Source organism: Nipponia nippon, unplaced genomic scaffold (genome assembly GCF_047370975.1).
Source record: "Nipponia nippon isolate SJK-2023a ecotype South Korea unplaced genomic scaffold, ASM4737097v1 scaffold_1, whole genome shotgun sequence".
NCBI lineage: Eukaryota > Metazoa > Chordata > Aves > Pelecaniformes > Threskiornithidae > Nipponia > Nipponia nippon.
In genome coordinates this window covers 167,447,006-167,468,341 of record NW_028262290.1, presented here as the reverse complement: position 1 = coordinate 167,468,341, position 21,336 = coordinate 167,447,006, and the positions used below count along the sequence as shown (strand labels likewise).

The following is a 21,336-nucleotide window of genomic DNA, read 5'->3' as shown; positions in this document are numbered from 1 at the left end:
CCGGCCCCCGCCCCCGGCCCTCCCCGCAGCCTCCTCCGGCAGCCCGGGCCCTCGCTGCTCCCCGGGCCCCGCTGCGGGAACGCGGGCCCTGCACCGGGTCACCCCGCCGGACCCGCACCGCGGCCGGGGCCCCGCACCGGGACCCCGCACCGGTCCCGCCTTACCCGCGCTCGGACGCCGCCCCCCACGGCGGGGGACCCCCCCGCTGCCGCTGCCGCTGCCGCTGCCGCTGCCGGTGCGGCCATGGCCGGCGGCGGGACGCGGACCCGCTCCCGGTGCCGGTGCGGGGCCAGGTGAGAGCCCGGCCCCGGGGACCCCCGCCCCGCGGGGACCGCGCCGGCGCCGAGCCCGGAGGTGAGCGGGGCCGGGGGCGGGGGGCGCCGGGGGCGGGGGCACCGAGCACGGGGGCAGCGGGGACGGGGGCAGCAGGGGGCACCGAGCACCGGGGACAGCGGGGCCGGGGGGGCGGGAGCGGCCGCCCCAGCGCGGCCCCGAGCGGTCACGGTGCCCCGGGCCCCGGTGCGGGGTCACCCCGCTCCTTCGGACCCCACGGCGTCATCGGGGCGCCCGCGTCCCCGCGGGGTGCGTGTGCGCCCCAGGGGTCCAGGAGACCCCGCGGGGCCGTCGAGGTGCCGGTGTCCGTCTGTGGGGCTGTCCCCACGGGAGCGTCCCCGCGGGGCGGCTGTGTCTGCGGGGTGTGTGTCACCACGGTTCTGTTGGGGTACGTGTCACCTCGGGGTGTCCGTCACCGTGGGGCCGTCACACTGACCGCGTCCCCGTGGGGGTGCCTGCGTCCCCACCGAGGCGCCTGTGTCCCTGCGGGGTGGCTGGGGTCCCTCTGGGGACACACGTGCCAGCACGGGGACGCTGCGTGTCCTCCCAGGGGGCACCGGGGCCCTTGCCAGGACACGCGTCCCTGGGTGGCTGGTCTCGTCCCCACGGGTGCCGGTGTCCCCCGGGGCTCACGGGGGTCCTGGGCTGCCCTGCCCCAGCACGGGGGTCCCCTCGCTGGCCCTCGGCCCCTGGCTGTTTACGCCACCGGGGCTATTTTTGGGCTCCCCAGCCCCGCGGGTATTTTTGGCTGCCCGGTGCGGGGCACGTGGGGGAAGGGCCGCGCCGGCATCACCAGCGGGCGATGGCTGGGGACACCCGATCCCAGGGGACACGGTGGCTCTGTCCCCAACGGGGAGTTGCACAAGGCCGGGGGTCAGCGCAGGGACAGCGTGTCCGGCGGTGCCCAGGTCTCTGCCGGCCACGGCTGCGTCCCTCCTGCTGAATCACCGCACCGGGGCCTGGGGCTCCCTCGTGCCCGCGGCCTCACCGCACCGGCCCCGGTGCCGTGAGTCAGGCTCCGGCAGTGCCGTGGCGGGGTGGGGCCGGACGGCATCACCTGCGGCCACCAGCCCGGCCGGGCAGTGGCACTGGCCACGGGAGGGGACGGTGGTGGCGTGCGGGGCTGTGGGAGCACTGACCGGCAGCGGTAAGGGGAGGGTGGCGGGGGCCGGACGGGGGGGTCCTGCCCTGCCCCAGGGGGTGGGGGTCCCATCCTGTGCCCAGGGGAGGGGGTCCTGTCCTTCCCCAAGGGGCTGAGGGTCCCATCTTGCCCCAAGGGGATGGGGGTCCCATCCTGCCCCAGGGCGGTGGGGGTCTCCATGCTTCCCCAAGGGGCTGAGGGTCCCATCCTGCCCCAATGGCCCAGGGGTCCCCTCCTTCCCCAGGGGCTGGGGGTGCTGCCCTTCCCTGGGGGGGTAGGGTCCCATCCTGCCCCAAGGGAACTGGGGCTCCTGTCCCAAGGGTTTGGGGTCCCTTCTGCCCCAGGGCTCCTGCCCTGCCCAAAAGGGTTTGGGGTCCTGCCCTCCCGTGGGGCCGGGGGTCCCCGGGGCATTAAGAGGCCACTGGGGCTCGGGAGCTGGCCGTGATCTCGGTCCTGCGCCCTGGCTGCTGTCCTGGCTCTGGGCTCCCCGCTGCTCCATGGCTCCGTGGGGTGGGGGTCCGTGGGGATGGGATCCATGGGGACGGGGGTCTGTGGGGACAGGGGTCCATGGGGAGGGGCTCCATGGGGAGGGGACTCCATGAGGTGGGCATCCTTGGGGATGCGGATGTGGGGGGGTCCATGGGGACAGGGGTCCGTGGGGAGGGGGCTCCATGGGGAGGGGCGTCCTCTCCACTCGGATCGTGGGGGGCAGCGCAGCATGGCCGGAGGGGCGGACGCGGGGTGACGCGGTGGTCTCTGCCGGGCCGGGCAGGGCTCTCTCCCCGGGGAGCTCGGGCCCCGCGGCGGGGCCACGGCCAGGCGCTGGCGGTGATCCAGCCGGTGGGACGGGCTGGGCGGCCTGCGCAGCGTGGCCCTGCCCGGGGCTGTGGCTGTGGCCACAGTGCGGGAGGCCAGCTCAGGCCGCCCGAATTCGGGGCACGCGGGCGGCACTGCGTGACCTCGCCGGCATTTCCGGCTCCCGGCCGCAGGGCAGACAGCTCAGCCCGGCTCGGCACGGCTCGGCACGGCTCGGCACGGTGTCCCCGTGCCCCGCGGCTGGGCTCTGGCTGCCCCACGGCCCATGGGGCTGGGGGGGGGCTCCATCCCCCCGGGCACCCCCGCTGCCGGGGTCGGTGCCAGGCGGGGGCCCCTGGGCTGCGGCGGCGGGTGCCGACGGGCGTCCCTGGCAGGCGGCGTGGCGGGCGATGGCGGCGCAGGCAGAGTACCGGCGCCTGGAGGACTTCGAGGAGGACTCACCCCCGGGCGAGGAGGAGCTGCTGGTGCACGTCACCGAGGGGCTGCAAGGTAGCGGGGGTCGGCACCCGGCTGGGGGCCGCCCTGGGGGTGAGGGGTCACCGCGAGTGGCCTGGGGGTCGTGGCCGCCGTGGGGCGCGGGCTGGGGGCTCGAGAGGAGGGAGGGAGGGCAGCCCGCCCGGGGGGGCAGGCCCCGCCCCGCCGCCGGCAGGGTGGGGGCAGCGGCCGCCCCACGGCCCTCAGCTGGTCGCGGGTGGGGGGCCGGTGGGTCCTGGGCGGGAGCGCCCCATGGACGGGGGCCGTGGGGGGCTGGGCCCCGGCCCCGGCTCAGCCCCCACTGTTTTTCTCTCCTCGCCAGACTCCTGGCACCACATCAAGAACCTGGATAATTTCTTCACCAAGATATCCTTGCAGGGCCTCTGCCTGGCCACGGCCCAGCCCTGCCCGCGGCCGGCACCGCGGCGGGGGGGTGGGGGGACCCCGGTGCCCAGGGGGGACGGGGGGGTCCGGCACCGCGGGCACACGCTCCTTAACGCGTCCCCACTCTCCTTAACGCGTCCCCAACATCTACCACTTCCACCAGAAGAATGGCTTCGCCTGCATGATGCTCTCCGACCTCTTCGAGCTGGTGTAAGTGCCGGCGGGCCGCCCGCCCCCACGTGCCGTGCCGCGCCATGCTGTGCCGTGCCGCACCGCACCGGGGGGCCGCGGGGCCGTGCTGATCCCCCGCCACCCCCAGGCAGTTCCTGTTCGTCGTCACCTTCACCACCTTCCTGCTGTGCTGTGTGGACTACGACGTCCTCTTCGCCAACCGGCCGCTCAACCACAGCCACGCCGGGGGGCCGGCCCCCGACCGCAGCAAGGTGACGCTGCCTGATGCCATCCTGCCTGCCCCGCAGTGCGCCCAGAGGTGAGGAGGGGGCCGGGAGCCGCCGGCACGGCCGCGCAGGGGTCCTGGCGCCGCCGGGTCCCCCCCTGACATGCGTCCCCTGCCAGGATCCGGGCCAGCGGCTGGATCATCTTCCTGCTGGTGATGGCGGCCGTCTTCTGGCTGTACCGGCTGGTGAAGGTGCTCTGCAGCCTGCTCAGCTACTGGGAGATCCGCACCTTCTACATCAAAGCCCTCAACATCCCCTCGGTGAGCGGGGCCGCAGGGAGGGGGCTGGCGGGGTGGGGGCCGGCCGCGCCGTGCCGTGCCGGCATAAATCGGCGTGTTGTTGGTGCAGGAGGGGCTGTGCAACTACAGCTGGCAGGAGGTGCAGGCACGGCTGATCTCGCTGCAGCGCCGGCAGCAGATGTGTGTGCACAAGAGGGAGCTGACGGAGCTGGACATCTACCACCGCATCCTGCGCTTCAAGAACTACACGGTGGCCATGGTCAACAAGTCGCTGCTGCCCGTCCGCTTCTGCTTGCCGCTGCTGGGCCCCGTCGTCTTCCTCACCCAGGGCCTCAAGTACAACCTGGAGCTGCTCCTCTTCTGGGGCCCCGGCTCCCTCTTCCAGAACAAGTGGAGCCTGCGGCCGCAGTGCAAGCGGGTGGGCGCCCGGCGGGAGCTGGCCCGGCGCCTGGCGCGCACCATGGTGCTGCTGGGGCTGGCCAACCTGCTGCTCTGCCCCTGCGTGCTGGTCTGGCAGCTCCTCTACGCCTTCTTCAGCTACGCCGAGGTGATCAAGCGTGAGCCGGGCAGCCTGGGCGCCCGCCGCTGGTCCCTCTACGGCCGCCACTACCTGCGCCACTTCAACGAGCTCAACCACGAGCTGCAGGCGCGGCTGAGCCGCGGCTACAAGCCGGCCACCAAGTACATGAACTCCTTCACCAGCCCGCTGCTCACCGTGCTGGCCAAGAACGTCGGCTTCTTTGCTGGCTCCATCCTGGCTGTGCTCATCGTCCTGACCGTCTACGACGAGGACGTGCTGACGGTGCAGCACATCCTCACCGCTATCACGCTGCTGGGGCTGGTGGTCACCGTGGCCAGGTGGGTGTGCCGGGCCAGGCCGGGCCATGCCGGCAGCGGGCGCGGCGGGCGGTGGGGTCGCTGAGCGGGAGGTGGGACACCTGCCCCCCGCCCGCAGGTCCTTCATCCCCGACGAGCACACGGTGTGGTGCCCGGAGCAGCTGCTGCAGCGTGTCCTGGCCCACGTCCACTACATGCCCGACCACTGGCAGGGCAACGCCAGCCGCTCGGAGACACGCAGCGAGATGGCGCAGCTCTTCCAGTACAAGGCGGTGAGCGCGGGCAGGGCCGGGCGGGCGGGCGGCGGGACCCCCCCACCCCTGACACCCGCCGCTCCCCGCAGGTCTTCATCCTGGAGGAGCTGCTGAGCCCCATCCTCACCCCCCTCATCCTCATCTTCGCCCTGCCCGCCCGCGCCCTGGACATTGTCGACTTCTTCCGCAACTTCACGGTGGAGGTGGTGGGGGTGGGCGACATCTGCTCCTTCGCCCAGCTCGATGTCCGCAACCACGGCAATCCCCAGGTTGGGGGGGGGTCCCGGGGTGGGGGGTCCCGGGGTGGGGGGGTCCCAGGCGCAGCCCCGCTCACCCCCTTGCCCTGCAGTGGCTGTCGGCCGGGCAGACGGAGGCCTCCGTGTACCAGCAAGCAGAGAACGGGAAGACGGAGCTGTCGCTGATGCACTTCGCCATCACCAACCCGCGCTGGCAGCCGCCGCCGCCCAGCGAGCTCTTCCTCAGCCACCTGAAGGAGAAGGTGCAGCAGGACGCGGCCGCCGCGCCTCCCGCCCAGCGCATCCTGGCCGAGGGGCCGCTGGGCGCCTCTCTCCTCTCCGAGGACTCGGCGGCGGCGGTGAGCGGGTGGGCGGCGGGGCGGGGGGCGTCCGGGGGTCTCCGGCTGGGGCTGCCCTGACGCGTGTCTCCGCAGCCGGACAGCTTGCTGGCCAGCGTCCTGGCCCGGCCCATCCTCTCGGCCAGCGGGCTGGTGTCCCGGGACCGGCGCTTCGCCCAGCCCTGCAGCACCGCCAGCGCTGCCGCCAGTGTCCTGGCCTCCCTGGCGTCCCCCCTGCCCGGGCGGGCACGCGGCCCCTCCGCCGACAGCCCCGGCTGCCACAGCGACCGCCTGCTCGCCGAGGAGAGGTCCTGCCGACGGGGGTTGGGGGGGCCCGGCACCCCCCGAGCTGGTGCCGGGGGCTGGGGAGCGAGGGAGGGGGCGCGGGGAGGGGGTGCCGTGGCGGGGAGGGGGTGTCGTGGCGGGGCCCCGCGTGCCGGCGGGGTGCTCACCGGCTCTGCCCGCAGCCTGCTCCTGAGCGAGTCGCGGCTGCGCAGCCTGAGCCGCTCGGCGCTGCTCTCTGAGGTGGCCTCGGCCGAGATGAGCCTCCACGCCATCTACCTGCATGAGGTGCGTCCCCCCGCCCTGGCCACGCGTCCCCCGGCTCCCCTGCCCGCAGCACCCCTGCCCGCAGGCGCGTCGCTGCTCTCCGGGTGCTCTGCCCTTGCCTCCTGCCCACCCCCCGCCACAGGCCGTGCCTGGCCCTGGCACCGGTCCCCAGCCCCTTGTCCCCAGTCCTGGCCCTTCGCCCCCGCTCCCGTGCCAGGCTGGCCCCGGTGCTCCCCGCTCCAGGGTTTGACCCCCCTCGCCCTGGGTTTGGCCAGGGACCCCACGGCTGCTGCCAGACCGGGTGCTGGGGGTGAGGCACCGCGACCGGCGTCACCGCGGCCGTGTCCCCCCTTCTGCCACCCTTCCGGGGCAGGGGTGGTGTCCTGCGCTGGGAGCCCCCCCGCCCCACGGTGAGGCAGCTTGCCATGACGGGGGGCTCTGCTGTGATGGGGGGGTCTGACCTCCATGACGGGGGGCTCTGATCACCCCTCCCACCCTTCCAGCTCCACCAGCAGCAGCAGCAGGGCCCTGGGCCCCAGGCCGTGGGGGTGTGGGTGGCCGCGGGGGCACCCAAGCCGCCCTCCGTGACCGCAGGTGAGCACCGCGCCGGGGGTCCCAGGGACACGTGCTGTCTCCCGTGGGGTCCTGCGGGCTGCGACCCCGGGCAGGGGCTGCGGGGCCAGGGCAGCTCTGACCCCCCCCGCGCCCCAGGCTCGGCTGCCAGGGCCTCGCAGGCTCAGCACCGGGAGATGCCGCTGGGTGGCTGGGCTGAGGAAGAGGAGGAGGAAGAGGAGGAGGAAGAGGAAGAGCAGACAACGGGCTAGCCGGCCTCGGCTCCGGTGGGTGAGGGCACGGCCTGGCCAGGCAGCCCCAGCCCGGGGACGGTCGGTGACCACCAGGGCCGGGGCGGGACGGGGCAATGGGGCTGGACCCCCACCAGGGCTGGGGCCCAGCAGCGTCTGGCCGGTGTGCCCGCTGGCGTCCCTGCTGCCGGGGCCCCTGCTGCCAGCATCCCTGCTAACGGGCCCGTTTCCTCCGCAGGGTCCTGGGCGTGCCGAGAGCTGCCGGCGCTGCCAGGCACGGTGCCGGGAGAGCTGCCAGGAGGCGCTGGCCGGGACCGGGCGCAGCGGGGGGGCTCGCCGCTGCCCACTGTGCTGCCTGGGGCGCAGGGTGGTCCGGCCGGCCCTGTCCGCATGGGCCCCCTGCTCAGGCGCGTGGCCTTGCCGGCGGCCCCGCCACGGGGCCGGGGGTGCTGCCGGGGGCAGCCAGCCCCGCCAGGTGCTATAGTCATGGGGAGGCACGGGGCACCCGGGCTGCCCCTTCCCGGGGCTGGCGCCATCCCCGCTCCGGCCGCCTGCCCGGGCCTCTGCCCCCCGCGGTGCCCTGCCGCGGGCACCGGCCGCACCGAGCCGCCGCGGGAAATAAAGGTTTACAGGGGAGCTGTGCCCAGCGGTGACTGCGCCCCACGGGGTGGGGGGGGCCGCGCCGTGGAGGGGCGATGCCGTGGACGGGGCCATGGTGGTTTGGGGGGGTGATGCCGGGGCAGACGGCAGCGGTGGTGCCGGTGCGGTGCCGCTCACCTGCAGCCGCGCAGGTTGGAGCCACGGGGACTGTGGCCGCGTCCCCCCATCACGCGCACCCGCCCGCCCGCCGTTTCCAGCTGCCCCGCGTCTGCCCCGGCCGTGGCCAGGGTAGGGCTGGGCAACCCCGCCCGTGCCCACCCCACCGCTCCCGGCCGCGCGCGGTGCCACCCCGGCAGAAGCGAAGCACCGGGCCGGGGTTATCAAAACTAAACCTTTACTGGGGAGGCGGCGCTGCCTGCAGCGGGGCGGGGGGAGCGGCCGCGGGGGCCCCTCCTGCCCTGGCGCGCTCAGGGGGCCGGGCCCGGCTGCCGGCGCTCCTGCATGGAGAAGGACTGGCTGCGGATGCGGAAGGCGACCTCCTGCGTGCGGAAGGTGAGGCCGAAGATGTCCTCGTGGTAGCGGTTCTTGTCCTGGGGGAGCGGGTGTCAGGGCGGTGCGCCGGGTGCGGCGGTGGTGCCGGCGTGCCGCGCGTCCCCAGCCCTTACCCGCAGCTCGCTGATGAAGTCCCCCGCCTGCCCCAGCGTCATGCCGGCCTGCTGCACCAGGATGTGCTGCACCGTCTGCAGCACCTCGGTGGCCATCGTCACGTCCCCGCAGACGTACATGTGCCCGGCGCTCTGGCACAGCACCCGGTGCACCTCCGCCGCCAGCTGCGTCCGCAGCACGTCCTGCACGTAGGTCTGGGGACACCGCGCCGGGGGCGGCTGCTGACACACGGCGCCAGCCCCGGCCCCAACCCGCGCCCGTGGCCCGGTCCCCACCCCGCCCTTTGCAGCCTCCTCGTCCTTGTTTCTGTCCCCGTCTGTGTCCCCGCCCCACCCTTGCTTCCATCCCTGTCCCTGCGTCCCCCCCACCTTATCCCCATCCCCGCCCTTTCTGTCCCCACCCTGTCCCCGCCGCGCCCCTGTCCCCACCGCGCCCCTGTCCCCACCCCGTCCTGGCCCCCATCCCCGTCCCGGTCCCGGTCCCGCCGCACCTTGGGGGTCCCCGGCTCGCGGGAGAAGGCGGTGAGGACCTGGCTGAGGGCCCCCCGCTCCTGCGCCTCCTGCATCTCCTGCCGGTAGATGTGGTCCAGCGCGGAGGAGCGGCAGCCGAAGACCAGCACCATGCTGCCCAGCGGGCCGCCTGCGGGGCGCACCCACGTCCTCACCGCCCCGGCCCCCGCGCCCCCCGGCCCCGTGCCACGCTGCCCCGTGTCCTGCAGCCCCCCACATCCTCGTGTCCCCGTGCCCCGCATCCCCGTGTCCCCACGTCCCCCTGTCCCACGTATCCCCGTGTCCCCCCGTCCCCGTGCCATGCATCCCCGTGTCCCCATGTTCCCCTGTCCCACGTATCCCTGTGTCCCCCGTCCCCGTGCCCCGCATCCCCGTGTCCCCACGTCCCCCTGTCCCACGTATCCCCGTGTCCCCATGTCCCCGTCCCCGTGCCATGCATCCCCGTGTCCCTGCACCCCCGTGTCTCCACATCCCCCCATCCCCATGCCACACATCCCCATGTCCCCACATCCCCCCATCCCACGCATCCCTGTGTCCCCCCGTCCCCGGGTCCCCCCATCTCCACGCCGCCCTGCCCTTGTGTCCCCGCGTCCCCGGCCTCCGTCCCCCTCCTGCTGTCCCCACCGCCCCAGCCCTGTGCCCGAGACCCCTGCGTCGCCACAGCCCACGTCCCCATGCCACCGTGTCCTTGTGTCCCCATGTCCCTGGCCTCCACCCCGCCCCATGTCCCTGTGTCCCCCTGTCCCCAGCGCCACGTCCCCATGTCCCCCTGTCCCCAGTCCCACATGCCCTTGTCCCCGTCCCCGAGTCCCCACATCTGCCTGTCCCCAGCCCCGTGTCCCCATGTCCCCAACCCTGCACCCGCGTCCCCCTGTCTGCAGCCCTGTGTCCCCACGTCCCCATGTCCCTGTCCCTGGTCCCATATCCCCATGTCCCCTGTCCCTGTATCCCCATGTCCCCCTGTCCCCAGCCCCATGTCCCTCTATCCTCTTGTCCCTCTGCCCCCAATCCCATGTACCCCTGTCCCCTTGTCCCCCTGTCCCTCTGCCCCCAACCCCGTGTCCACATGTCCCCCTATCCCCTTGTCCCCCTGTCCCTCTGCCCCCAGCTCTGTGTCCCCATGTCCCCCTGTCCCCCTGTCCCTCTGCCCCCAGCCCTGTGTCCCCATGTCCCCTTGTCCCCATGTCCCTCTGTCCCTCTGCCCCCAGCCCCGTCTCCCCCTGTCCCTCTGCCCCCAGCCCTGTGTCCCCCTGTCCCCATGTCCCTCTGTCCCCTTGTCCCTCTGCCCCCAGCCCTGTGTCCCCCTGTCCCTCTGTCCCCATGTCCCTCTGCCCCCAGCCCCATCTCCCCATGCCCCGTGTCCCCAGCCCTGCACCCCCGTGTCCCCCTGTCCCCCCGTCCCTGTGTCCCTACGTCCCCAGCCCCGTGTCCCCCTGTCCCCAGCCCCGTGTCCCTGTGTCCCCCTTTCCCCCCGTCCCCATGCCCCGTGTCCCCCTGTCCCCCTGTCCCCCCGTCTCCCCGTGTCCCTCCCGTCCCCCCCGTCCCCATGCCCCGTGTCCCCCTGTCCCCCCCGGGTCCCCCCCCGTCCCCGGTCCCACCTCCGGCCCGCAGGAGGTGCAGCCGGTGCTGCCAGAAGCTGCGGAAGGGCGCGACGCCGGTGCCGGGCCCCACCAGGACGCAGGGGGCCTCGGGGGCGGGCGGCAGCCGGAAGGCGGGGGCGCTGCGGCAGCGGTCAGGGCGGCGCCGGCCGGCGGGGGCCGGGACCGGGACCGGGGCACGACGGGAAGGGGGGGTCCCGGGAGCGGGGCCGGGGCGCGGGGCACGCCGGGAAGGGGGGGCGGGGCGCGGGGCACGCCGGGAAATGGAGTCCTGAGGGCCAGGGCATGATGGGAAATGGAGTCCTGGGCACGGGGTGCAGGGCACGCCGGGAAATGGAGTCCTGGGGCTCAGGGCATGCTGGGAAATGGAGTCCTGGGGCCAGGGCATGCCGGGAAATGGAGTCCTGGGGCTCAGGGCATGCTGGGAAATGGAGTCCTGGGGCTCAGGGCATGCTGGGAAATGGAGGCCTGGGGGCCAGGGCACGCCGGGAAATGGAGTCCTGGGGTGCAGAGCACGCCGGGAAATGGAGTCCTGGGGCTCAGGGCATGCTGGGAAATGGAGTCCTGGGGGCCAGGGCATGCCGGGAAATGGAGTCCTGGGCACGGGGGGGGGGGGTGGCCCTGGGAAATGGAGTTGGGGCTGCACTGAGGCATGCTGGGAGATGTAGTCCGGTGGGCGGGGGGCAGCGGGGCACTGGGGCAGGCTGGGGGGTTCGGGCAGGGGTTCGGGCAGGGGGCAGGCAGGGGGCAGGCAGGGGCTCCCTTACCCCCGGATGAAGGCGGGCACCGTGTCCCCAGGCTGCAGCCGTGCCAGCCAGGTGGAGCAGACGCCGTAGTGCAGGGGGCCCTGCCCGTCTGCGGGACGCGAGCGGCTGGAGGGGCGGCGGCAGGCAGCGCCCCGCAGGCAGCCCCCGGCGGCCTCGGGACACCGCCAGCCCCAGGCAGGGCCGGGGGCCGGGACCACGGGGACCACGGGGGCCACGGGGGCCCGGGACGGCGTGTGGGGGCCAGGGCTGGTGCTGGGGTTGGCCGCCACGTCTGGCGGCAGCGCCTGGGCACTGCGTGGTGGGGCTGGGAGGGACCCTGGGGACCCTCGAGACCCTGGAAGTGCCCTGGGGACCCTGGAGGTGCCTGGGGGACCCGGGAGATTCCCTGAGGACCTGGAGGTGCCTTGGGGACCCTGGAGATGCCCTGGGGACCCTGGGGGCCCTGGAGATGCCCTGGGGACCCTGGAGATGCTCTGGGGGCCCTGGAGATGCCCTGGGGACCCTGGAGATGCTCTGGGGGCCCTGGAGATGCCCTGGGGACTCTGGGGGCCCTGGAGATGCCCTGGGGCTGTGCAACACAGGGGTGCTGGGAGCAGGCGTTGCCGTGGGGGTGGCAGGGCAGAAGGTAGCAGCCCCCCGCCCGGACACCCACCATCCCCTGCCCCCGTCCCCGCTCACTCTCGCTGTGGTAGGTGACGACGGCCACGGTGAGGTGGATCTCGCCGGGGCTGGGGCCGGGCGCGGAGCTGATGGAGTAGTAGCGCGGCTGGAGCAGCGGCAGCTGGGTGAGCAGCAGGGAGGCCGGCAGCCCCACCGAGGGGAACTCCTCCAGCACCTCCAGCAGCGTCGGGCACCGGAACCACTTCCAGTCCTCGTACAGCCGGGCGTCCTGCAAGGCACCCAGCTGGGCCACGGCCACCGCGCCTGGCACCCCAGCGCGGCGGGGGCCTGGCATCCCAGCCAGGGAAAGGGCCAGCATCCCAGTATCCCAGCCAGGGAGGGATCCAGCATCCCAGTATCCCAGCCAGGGAGGGTCCCAGTATCCCAGCCAGGGAGGGTTCCAGCATCCCAGTATCCCAGCCAGGGAGGGATCCAGCATCCCAGTATCCCAGTATCCCAGCCATAGAGGGTCCTAGCATCCCAGTATCCCAGTATCCCAGCCATGGAGGGGCCCAGCATCTCAGTATCCCAGCCATGGAGGACCCAGTATCCCGGCCAGGCAGGGACAGCAGCACCCAGCACCTCTCCAGGCACCCCAAGCCAGGGAACCATGCTGCCCAGCACCCCAGCCGGGCAGGGACCCAGCACCCCAGCACCCACCGCCAGCACCGCAGCCCCTCTCCCCGGGGTGGCGGCCCCCCGCGCCCCCCACCTGGCTGAGCTGCTGCAGGCGCTGGCGATCGGCCGGCTCCCGCGCCAGCGTGGCCAGGAGCTGCAGGAACTGGGGGCTCGGGGGGGTCGCCACGTCCAGGAAGAAGGTGAGGGCCTGGGCCAGGGTGCAGGGGGGCAGGCGGCTCTGCGGCACCCAGGGCCCGTCTGCGGGAGAGCGGGATGGGGTGGGGTGGGGTGGGGTGGGGATGCCCAGCCCCTTCCCCTTCCCCAGCCCCTTCCCATTGCCCTTCCCCTTCCCCAGCCCCTTCCTCTTCCCCTTCCCTTGCCCCTTCTCCTTCCCCAGCCTCTGCCCCTGCCCCAGCCCCTTCCCATTCCCCTTCCCCAGCCCCTGCCCCTTCTCCTTCTCCTTCTTTCTCCCTCCCCTTCCCCTTCCTCTGCCCCTTCCCCTTTCCCTTCTCCTTTTCCTTTCCCTTCCCCTTTCCCTTCCCCTGCCCCTGCCCCTTTCCCTTCTCCTTTTCCTTCTCCTTCTCCTTCCCCTTCCCCAGCTGCTGCCCCTTCCTCTTCCCATGTCCCTTCCCCAGCCCCTTCCCATTGCCCTTCCGCTTCCCCAGCCCTTTCCCCTTCCCTTGCCCCTTCCCCAGCCCCAGCCCCTTCCCCAGCCTCTGCCCCTGCCCCAGCCCCTTCCCATTCCCCTTCCCCAGCCCCAGCCCCAGCCCCTTCTCCTTCTCTCTCCCTCTCCTTCCCTTGCCCCTTCCCCTGCCCCTTCTCTTCCCCAGCCCCAGCCCCTGCCCCTTCCCCTCCCCTTCTGCTCCCCTCCCCTCCCCTCCCCTCCCCTCCCCTCCGGTCCCTACCGCCGGGGTCCCCCTCCAGGCTCTCCACCAGGACGGGCTGCTCGGGGGGCGGGGGGTCCCGCACCCGCCCCAGCAGCCCCCGCACCAGCTCGGCCCGGTTGGCGGGGAAGACGCCGAGGTGGTCCCCGGGCTGGTACCGCAGCTCCGCCTGCCCCGCCGAGCCCAGCCGCACCAGCAGCGTGGCCCGGCTGCGGGGGGGTCAGCGGGGGGCCGGGGGCGGGACGGGCCCGGGGCGGGGGGTCCGGGGGTGGGGGGTCCCGGGTGGGGGGTCCGGGGATGGGGGGGCCCGGGGGTGCGGGGGTCCCGGGGAGGCGGGGGTCCCGGGGTGTTCCAGGGTTGGGGGGTCCGGGGATGGGGGGTCCCAGGGGTGCGGGGGTCCCGGGGGTGGGGGGATCCCGGGGGTCCCGGGGATAGGGGGTCCCAGGGGTGCGGGGGTCCCGAGGATGCGGGGGTTCCGGGGAGGGGGGAGCCCGGGGATGGGGGGATCCTGGGTGCGGGGGTGTCCCGAGGGTGGGGAGTCCCGGGGGTGGGAGGGAACCCCGGGGGTGGGGAGATCCTGGGGCAGGGGTGTCCCAGGGGTGCGGGGGGCCCGGGGGTGGGACGGACCCGGGGAGGGGGGGGTCCCAGGGGTGCGGGGGTCCCGGGGGCGGGGGGATCCTGGGGGCGGGGGTGCGGGGGTCCCGGGGGTGGGGGGACCCCGGGGATGGGATGGGCCCGAAGGTAGGGGGGTCCCAGGGATAGGGTGGGCCCGGGGGTGGGGGGTCCCGGAGGGCCTGGGGCGGGGGTGTCCCGGGGGGGGGGGGGTCCCGGGGGTGGGGGGGGCCCAGGGGTGGGGGGGCCTGGGGCGCGGGGGGTCCCGGGGGTCCTGGGGCAGGGGTGCCGGGGGTGGGGGGTCCCGGGGGGGGCTCACCTGGACTCCTCGCTCTGCAGGTTCTCCACGGAAAGCACCGTGCAGGGGAACACCCGGCGCTTGTGCAGGTGGGACAGCCCTGGGGGGCACAGCGGGGCTGGGGCACGGGGGGCTGGGGGGTCCTGGGAGGAGTAGGGGGGTGCAGGGGGGCTGGGGAGTCCTGGGAGGGGTTGGGGGGTCACTGGGGGGGGTCCTGGGAGGGGTAGGGGGGTACAGGGGGACTGGGGGTCCTGGAAGGGGTTGGGGGGGTCACTGGGGGTGCCAGAAGGGGTCCTGGGAGGGGTTGGGGGTGACAGAGGGGCTGGGGGGGTCACAGGGGGTCCTGAGGGCTTTCTCGGGGGGAGGTCACGGAGGGGCTGGGGGGTCACGGGGAGGGGCTGGGGGTGACGGGGGCTGTCATGAGGCCTGGGGGAGCCACGGGCACCCCACGTTTGCACAGGGGTGGGCGTCCCGGGGGGCGTGGGGCAGATGCTGGCCACGGGTGGGGGGCGATGCAGAGGGGCGGGGGGGCTCCCGGGGGTCGGGGGCTCCCGTGGGGGCCAGGGGGTGCCAGTACCGGCCAGGGTCTCCGTGGCCTGGGGCTGCTCCACCAGCCGATGCTTCTGGCACTTCCAGCCCTGGGGGGGTGCGAAGAGCTCCTCGGCCGCCCCCGCCCCGTCCCCCACGCAGAAGGTCTCGCAGGCGGCCTGGGGACACGGCAGGGGGCCGGTGGGTGCCGAGGGGGGCCGGTGGGGGCCACCCCCTCCCTGGTGCCCCCCGCTGACCTGGAAGACGAGGCGGGCCCACGTGCGGAAGGACTCCTCCTGGGCGCAGAGCTCGTCGCCTTCGCCCATGGGCAGCACCCGCTCGCCGCCCAGCTCCTCCAGCCGCGTGTCCACCGCCCGGGCGAAGGCGCAGAAGTGGGGGTACGCCCGCGAGCCCAGCCCGAACACCGAGAACCTGCCGCCACGGGGGGAGCGGGCTGAGCGCGGTCAGCCGGGACCCCCCCCGAATGGAGGTCGGACCCTGCGCTGCGGCCGGGGCACCCGGGGCCGGGGGCGGCGAGGGCTGGAGGTGGGGGGCACCCAGGGCTGGGGGTGGGGGCTGCGGGAGCAGGGGGTGGTCAGGGCTAAGTGGGGTTCGGGCTTGGGGACCCCCAGGGGCAGCTTCCACCTCCTTGGGACAGGCAGGACCAGAGCTGCCGGTGCCAGGGCCGGTGCCCACCGCGGGCTCTGCCCCCTCCCTGGCCGGCAGCCGGCCACAGACCTGCCCGGCACCGTGCGGACCCCCTGGACGCGGCACCCCAAGCCCCAGCCCGACGCCGTGCTCAGGCCGGGCAGAGGACCCCATCCCTGTCCCCGTGGCCGCGGCGGCGGTACCGCAGGGCGCCCAGTGTGCCGGCGCTGTCGGTGTTGCTCAGCTGCCGCCGTTTCTTCTTCCAGGAGGCGACGAGCTGGTCCGACTGCGAGACGCTGTTGAACCGCAGCTTGTAGCTCCTGTGCAGGACGGAGGGCAGGGTGAGGAGGGCAGGGGGGACTCTCCCCCACCCCAGCCCCGAGCCGGGCACCCCCGGCCTCCCCGGGACGCTCACATGGGCGGCTCAGCCTGGGCGGCGCTGGTGTAGGGCGAAGTCATCTCCATCAGCGCCTTGGAGAAGCTCTGTCGGGGACAGCACGTCACCTTCCTCGTCCCCGTTCCCTTCTTCCCCCCATCCCGGCGGCCCCTCACCTCCGCGCATTCGGGGGGGTCCCCGTTGCCAAAGGTGCTGGTCACCACCAGCACCAGGGTCTCGTGCTCCAGGGACACCACGTCGTACTCATCCATGCACAGCACCTGCGTGGTGGGGTACACGGGGTTGGGATGCGGGCAGGGGGCTGCAACCGGGGCCTCCCCCCCCACCCAAACCCCCCCCACGGGGCCAAAGGCCCCGTGGGGGGGGGTTGGGTGGGGGGGAGGCCCCCATTGCACCCCAGGCCCTGCCCACCTTGGGGTCGAAGGCGCGTCGGAAGAGCTGGCAGAGGTTCCAGGCGTAGGTCCGGGATTTGCCGGTCTCGGTAGCGTAGAGGATGGTGGCCTTCACCCGCCGCGCCATCATGTGTCCCATCAGCTTCGCCGAGATCTTCACCGCGCTGGGGAACGCGGGATCACCGGATCAGCGGCCGGCCCCGGCTTGGGGACCCACGGGCAGGGAGATTCCCCCACCAGAGACCCCCTCCCAAGGGTGGGCACCTACTTGGCCACCTCCTTGAAGGTCTTTCGCCTGGTGACGGTGGTGCCTTTGGAGACGTACACCTTCCAGGCGTCGGGCTGTGGGGAGGGCAGGGGGTCAGCCATGGGGCCGCGGGGCTGGGGGGCCGTGAGGCGGTGGGGCCGGGCCCACCTGGTAGCGGAAGGTGGGGCAGAGCTGGTAGTTGACCATCTCCTGGTGGAAGACGGGGGTGAGGCTGCCCGAGATGGGGGGCACGATCCAGACCCAGTCGGCCGGGCACCCGCCCCGCGTCCGCAGCTCGTTCTCCATGTGCTTCACGAAGGACTCGGTGGCCGCGTGGTGGTCCACGATCGTCACCTTGGCCACCTGCGGGGATGGCGGGCTGGCAGGGCTGGGGGCGGCCGGCGCCCGCCCCGGCGGCGTGGCGGTGTCGGGGTCCCCGCGGCATGGCGGTGCCAGCACCCCACTGGCCACGCGTCCCACCTGGTAGCTGTGCAGCACAGCGATGTTCACCTCCACCGCTGCCTTGTCCTTCCAGAGGGACGAGGTCGTCCGTGTGTCCAGCCCCATGCGCAGGGCCACCTCCTGCCGGCGGCACGGTGGGGCTCAGCCCGGCTGCCCTGGGGCGCGGGGGGCCGGGTGGGGGGCGCGGGGCGGCTGCCCCCCGCCGCGGGGCTCACCGGCAGCAGGTTGTAGCGCTGGCTGTCGCAGAGGTTCCTGGTGCCAATCTCGCTGCTCATGTACCAGCCGTTGAAGGGGGCCGCCGGGAACTCCAGCCCCCCGATCTCCAGCAGCATGTTGGAGACGGCCGGCAGCGCGTACCACCGCAGCCCCAGCTCCCCGAACCACTCCAGCCTGCGCGGGGGGACGGGCTCCAGCCGGGGACCCACGCCAGCTCCCCAGCGTGGATCCCCAGCCTCCGTCCCGGCCCCGATCCCACCCCGCTCCCATCCCCTCCCCGGGGGCGAGCGCGTGGGACCCCAGCCCCGCGGCTGGGAGGGCCCGGGTCCCTTGGGGGGCAGGCAGGGCCCGCGGGGGGCACAGCCCCACTCACGTGGGGTGCTGGAGGGGCACCTCGAGGACCAGCTCCGGCGGCAGGGGGAAGAGCTCGGGGGGCTCCTCGGGGCCCTGCAGCAGCAGCGGCAGCACATCGAAGCGGCCGCCGCCGGGGCTCCAGCCGTGGTGGACGCAGAGCTGGGGGGTGGCAGCGTCAGGGCGGGGGCGGCGCCGGGGGGGACGGGGGTCCCGGGGCGCGGGGGGGGGGTGTCTCCCCACCTCGGTGATCTCGACGTTGGCTGGGTCCCCCAGCACGGAGCCATCGGGCTGCCGGTACCCGGCGTAGCGGATCAGCTGCGTGTTCCAGATGCGGAAATCGCCCCGACCCGGTGTCCGCTGGGGGAAGATGGTGATGGCCGACCTGGGGGGGCCGGGGCGGGATGTCACCGACACCGGGGTCCCGCCCGGGTCCGGGGGCCCAGCCGGCAGCCGGGCAGGGCTCTCACCGTATGTTGCCGCGGTTGGTGGCGTACTGGATGTGGGTGCAGAGGAAGCTGAACATCTCCCCCACGTTGGCGCAGTCCCGGGCGTCGAACACCTGCGGGATGGGGTCAGGGGGGGACGGGGGGACGTCCCGCTGCCCCCCGGCCGCCCCACGGAGCACCCGCCCCAGGGCGGCCCCCGGCTGTGGGGCGGGCGTAGGGCGGGGGTCCCTGCCGGCGGGGTGGGGTGCCCCCCGCCCTCACCTGCAGCTTGTTCCACTGGATGCGGCCCACGCAGCGCGCGGCGTTGCGCCAGGCCTGCTTGGCCCCGAAGACGAGCTCGGGCTCCAGCAGCTGGTAGGTGCCGGTGGCCTCGATGGCGGCTTCCACCTCCCGCAGCCGCTGGGCGTGCGCCGGGGAGTTCTCCCTGCGGATGCCCCCGCGCCTCAGCCCCCCCCGAGGCCCCCTGCACCGCTGTGGGGTGCCCTGGGGCTGGGCTGCAGGATGCCCTGGGGCAGGGATGGGGGTACGGGGTGCCCTGGGGCAGGGATGGGGTCATGGGGTGCCCTGGGGCGGGGATGGGGTCACAGGGTGCCCTGGGGCAGGGATGGGGGTATGGGGTGCTTTGGGGCAGGGATGGGGACATGGGGTGCCCTGGGGCAGGGATGGGGGTATGGGGTGCTTTGGGGCAGGGATGGGGACATGGGGTGCCCTGGGGCAGGGATGGGGGTATGGGGTGCTTTGGGGCAGGGATGGGGCTTTGGGGTATCTGTCTTGGCCAGGGCTGGGGCTGTGGGGTGCCCTGGGGTGGAGATGGGGCTGTGGGGTGCTCAGGGCACAGCTGGGGCTATGGGGTGCTTTGGGGCAGGGCTGGGGCTATGGGGTGCCCCAGGGCAGGGCTGGAGCAGTGGGGTGCCCCCAGGCAGGGCTGGGGCTGGGGCTTAGGGGCGCTTTAGGGCAGGGCTGAGGATTTGGGGTAACTTGGGCAGGGCTGGGCCCGTGGGGTGCTGTGGGGCAGCGGGGTGCTGTGGGGCGCCCCGGGCCAGGGCTGGGGCAGTGGGGTGCCGTGGCCCCCGCTCACCGCCGCAGGGACAGGTAGTACTGGGTGATGAAGTCCCGGGCCAGGCCCAGCAGCTCCTCGGGGGGACGGGAGCCCTCGGGGACCGGGGCCGGCAGCGGCCGCGGCAGCACCAGCGAGCCCAGGCAGCGCTGCCCCGAGCAGGGCAGCTCCTGGGGCCGGGGGGGGTCACATGGGGGTCCATGCCCCGGGCCCTGCCCCCCATCCCCCCGCGCCCCGCATCCCTGCGCCCCCCCCAGCCCCACATCCCCCAGCCCCACATCCCCCAGTCCTGCATCCCCAGTCCATCCCCATGTACCCCAGCCCAGCCCCACACCCCCAGCCCCGCGCCCCCCAGCCCCACATCCCCAATCCATCCCCATGTACCCCAGCCCAGCCCCACACCCCCAGCCCTGCGCCCCCATCCTGCACCCCTCGGCCCCACATCTCTGTCCCCCGTCCCCCCCATCCTGTGTCCTCCAGCCCTGCACCCCCAGCCCCACACCCCCCATCCTGCACCCCCACCCCGCGCCCCCTCCCCACCTGCAGGGCCTGGGCGCAGAGCGTGTCGTAGCCGATGCTCCCCGTCTCCCAGTTCTTCAGCCGGGCGAAGCGGGGGGGCTCCGCGGGGCGGGTGGGCGCCGAGCTGGGGGGGACATGGCCCTGAGCCCTGCCCAGGCCTGGGGGGGCCCTTGGCAGCCCCCGGCCTGCCCCGCGCGCGGAGCAGAGCTGGGGGTCCTGGGGGGCACCCCCCACCCTTGCTCCAGTGGCTCCGACACCGGGACCCTCACGGCCTCCGGCGCCCTGGGGTGCTGGGACCTGCCCGTGGGGACAGAGACCCCCGGGCTGGAGGTACTGGGGGGCACTGGGAGCAGTGGAGGTGGGTTGTGGGGGGTGCTGGGGGGCTGTGCTGGGGCCGGGGGGGTGATGGGGGGCCTCCCCTGCCCCCTGGTGCTGTTGTGGTGGCCCCGGGCCCCGGCTCAGCTCCGTGGGGCTGAGCTGTGGGGCTGAGCTGTGGGGCTGAGCTGGGGGGGCGCGGGGCGTTCCCGGGCCTGGTGCCTACGCGAGCGCGAACAATGGCCATGAGTCAGAGCGGGCTCCCAGCCACCGAGGGGGTGAACCGACCTCCGGTCCCGTCCCCGTCCCCGTCCCCTCCGGCTGGGGTGTCCCCACACCTCCCATCCCCGCTCAGCCCCGCGCACCCGCTCTCCATACGTCCCCATACGTCCCCATATGTCCCGTCCACCCCAGCAGGTCCCGACGCGTCCCGTGGGCTGCCAGGGTCTGGCGGTGCCACAGCGGGGCTGCTGGGGCACGCCGTGGGGCAGGGGACGCTGGCACGGTGCCACGGGGCACCGTGGGCAGGTGGGCACAGGGCTCTGCTGCCGATGGGCTCCCATGGCTGTGCCGCGTCCTGCCCCGGCGAGCCACATGCACCGCCCCGGTGGGGACGCGTCTCCGGTGGGCTCCGGCCACGTGGGGAGTCCCCATGAGCCACGGCAGGAGGGGACCAAGCGAGGGGTCCCAGTCGAGGCAGGGGGGCCGGCAGCCCCGGTGTGCCGCGGCACAGTGGGTGCCGGTGTCCTGTCCGTCCCGTCCGTCCATCCCGCCCCGTCCGTCCTGTTTGCCCCGCGCACCCACCTGCCCCGCTCGGTGCTGGTGCTCTCCTCGGGCGCGGCGCTGAGCTGCCGGGAGCAGAGGCCGAGGCCGCAGGAGCGGGCAGCGCTGGGCAGCACGGCCGGCAGGTTGCCCATCGTGCCGCCACTGAGCCGCCGGTGCCGGGAGCGGCCGCTTCCTCCGGCCGCAGCGGGGAAGTGGTGACCTCGGCCACGCAGGCCTCCGCCCCGTGCACAATGGGCGCCCACCACCGCGACGCCGCCCGCCGGGACGCAGCCCGGGCCGTGCTGGGGACCCCGCCGCGGGGCTGGGCCGGGGGCTTCGGCCCCGCTCGGCCCTCCCTGCACCCCGGCACGCGGCCAGGGGCACGCAGTGGTGGCAGTGCTGGGGGGCAGCACGTGCAGGACCCCCAGCATGGCCATGCACCCCCAGCATGGCCATGGGACCCTGGCACTGCCACGGGACCCCCAGCACAGCCACGGGACCCCCAGCATGGCCATGGGACCCTGGCACAGCCACAGGACCCCCAGCATGGCTATGGACCCCCAGCACGGCCACGGGACCCCCAGCACAACCACGGGACCCCCATCACAGCCACAGGACCCCCACCACAAGCATGGGACCCCCAGCATGGCCACGGGACCCCCGGGACAGCCACGGGACCCCCAGCACAGCCACAGGACCACCAGCACGGCCACGGGACCCCTGGCAGGGCCATGGGACCCCCTGCCCTCCCCCGGCCGTGGCCCCACAGAGGGGCTGCTCCCCCAGGCCCCCAGCCCCGTGGCGCGGCAGAGTTGGGGGGGGCGAAGGGCCGTGGGTTGGGGTCTGCCACCCCCTGCCCCGCTGGGGCCAGCTGCCCCCCGCGCCCCGTAGCCCGCACCGCGGGGGGTCCCGGGGC

At 74.5% G+C, this 21,336-nt stretch overlaps 2 protein-coding genes across 3 annotated transcripts; one reads left to right on the top strand and one right to left on the bottom strand.

Moving 5' to 3' along the window:
- The first annotated feature begins 37 nt into the window (after positions 1-37).
- On the top strand, positions 38-7,240 carry ATG9B (autophagy related 9B). Of its 2 annotated transcripts, XM_087732949.1 has the most exons (15): positions 38-354; positions 2,665-2,779; positions 3,087-3,132; positions 3,296-3,358; positions 3,468-3,638; positions 3,725-3,866; positions 3,955-4,703; positions 4,801-4,954; positions 5,026-5,205; positions 5,286-5,531; positions 5,607-5,818; positions 5,978-6,080; positions 6,563-6,653; positions 6,771-6,898; positions 7,101-7,240. In XM_087732949.1, exons 2-14 carry the CDS (start codon positions 2,680-2,682, stop codon positions 6,881-6,883), a joined length of 2,370 nt encoding a protein of 789 aa, XP_087589075.1. In that variant the 5' UTR covers positions 38-354; positions 2,665-2,679; the 3' UTR covers positions 6,884-6,898; positions 7,101-7,240. The 2 variants fall into 2 exon arrangements, with proteins under 2 accessions (XP_087589075.1, XP_087589083.1); XM_087732957.1 differs by lacking the exon at positions 38-354 and having other exon boundaries at positions 2,221-2,779.
- Positions 7,241-7,839: 599 nt separating this feature from the next.
- On the bottom strand, positions 7,840-20,616 carry NOS3 (nitric oxide synthase 3). Its single transcript, XM_087732784.1, has 26 exons — positions 20,460-20,616; positions 19,362-19,464; positions 18,843-18,991; positions 18,026-18,188; positions 17,786-17,877; positions 17,559-17,700; positions 17,338-17,477; positions 16,964-17,138; positions 16,767-16,868; positions 16,455-16,649; positions 16,308-16,381; positions 16,059-16,203; positions 15,803-15,907; positions 15,666-15,733; positions 15,454-15,570; positions 14,860-15,034; positions 14,652-14,781; positions 14,096-14,174; positions 13,186-13,373; positions 12,375-12,538; positions 11,681-11,891; positions 11,003-11,090; positions 10,236-10,357; positions 8,619-8,767; positions 8,128-8,322; positions 7,840-8,052 (listed from the first exon to the last, which is right to left on the bottom strand). Exons 1-26 carry the CDS (start codon positions 20,570-20,572, stop codon positions 7,930-7,932), a joined length of 3,507 nt encoding a protein of 1,168 aa, XP_087588910.1. The 5' UTR covers positions 20,573-20,616; the 3' UTR covers positions 7,840-7,929.
- Positions 20,617-21,336: the final 720 nt, after the last annotated feature.

Bases quoted from the DNA above. Each gene is read 5' to 3' on its own strand.
- ATG9B (XM_087732949.1), top strand. From the start codon at position 2,680: ATGGCGGCGCAGGCAGAGTACCGGCGCCTGGAGGACTTCGAGGAGGAC. The intron at 4,704-4,800 runs GTGGGTGTGCCG...CCCCGCCCGCAG, and splicing joins CTGGTGGTCACCGTGGCCAG to GTCCTTCATCCCCGACGAGC. The intron at 6,654-6,770 runs GTGAGCACCGCG...CCCGCGCCCCAG, and splicing joins GCCGCCCTCCGTGACCGCAG to GCTCGGCTGCCAGGGCCTCG.
- NOS3 (XM_087732784.1), bottom strand. From the start codon at position 20,572: ATGGGCAACCTGCCGGCCGTGCTGCCCAGCGCTGCCCGCTCCTGCGGC. The intron at 16,869-16,963 runs GTGAGCCCCGCG...TGCCGCCGGCAG, and splicing joins AGCGCTACAACCTGCTGCCG to GAGGTGGCCCTGCGCATGGG. The intron at 14,175-14,651 runs GTACTGGCACCC...TGTGCCCCCCAG, and splicing joins GGCCACGGAGACCCTGGCCG to GGCTGTCCCACCTGCACAAG.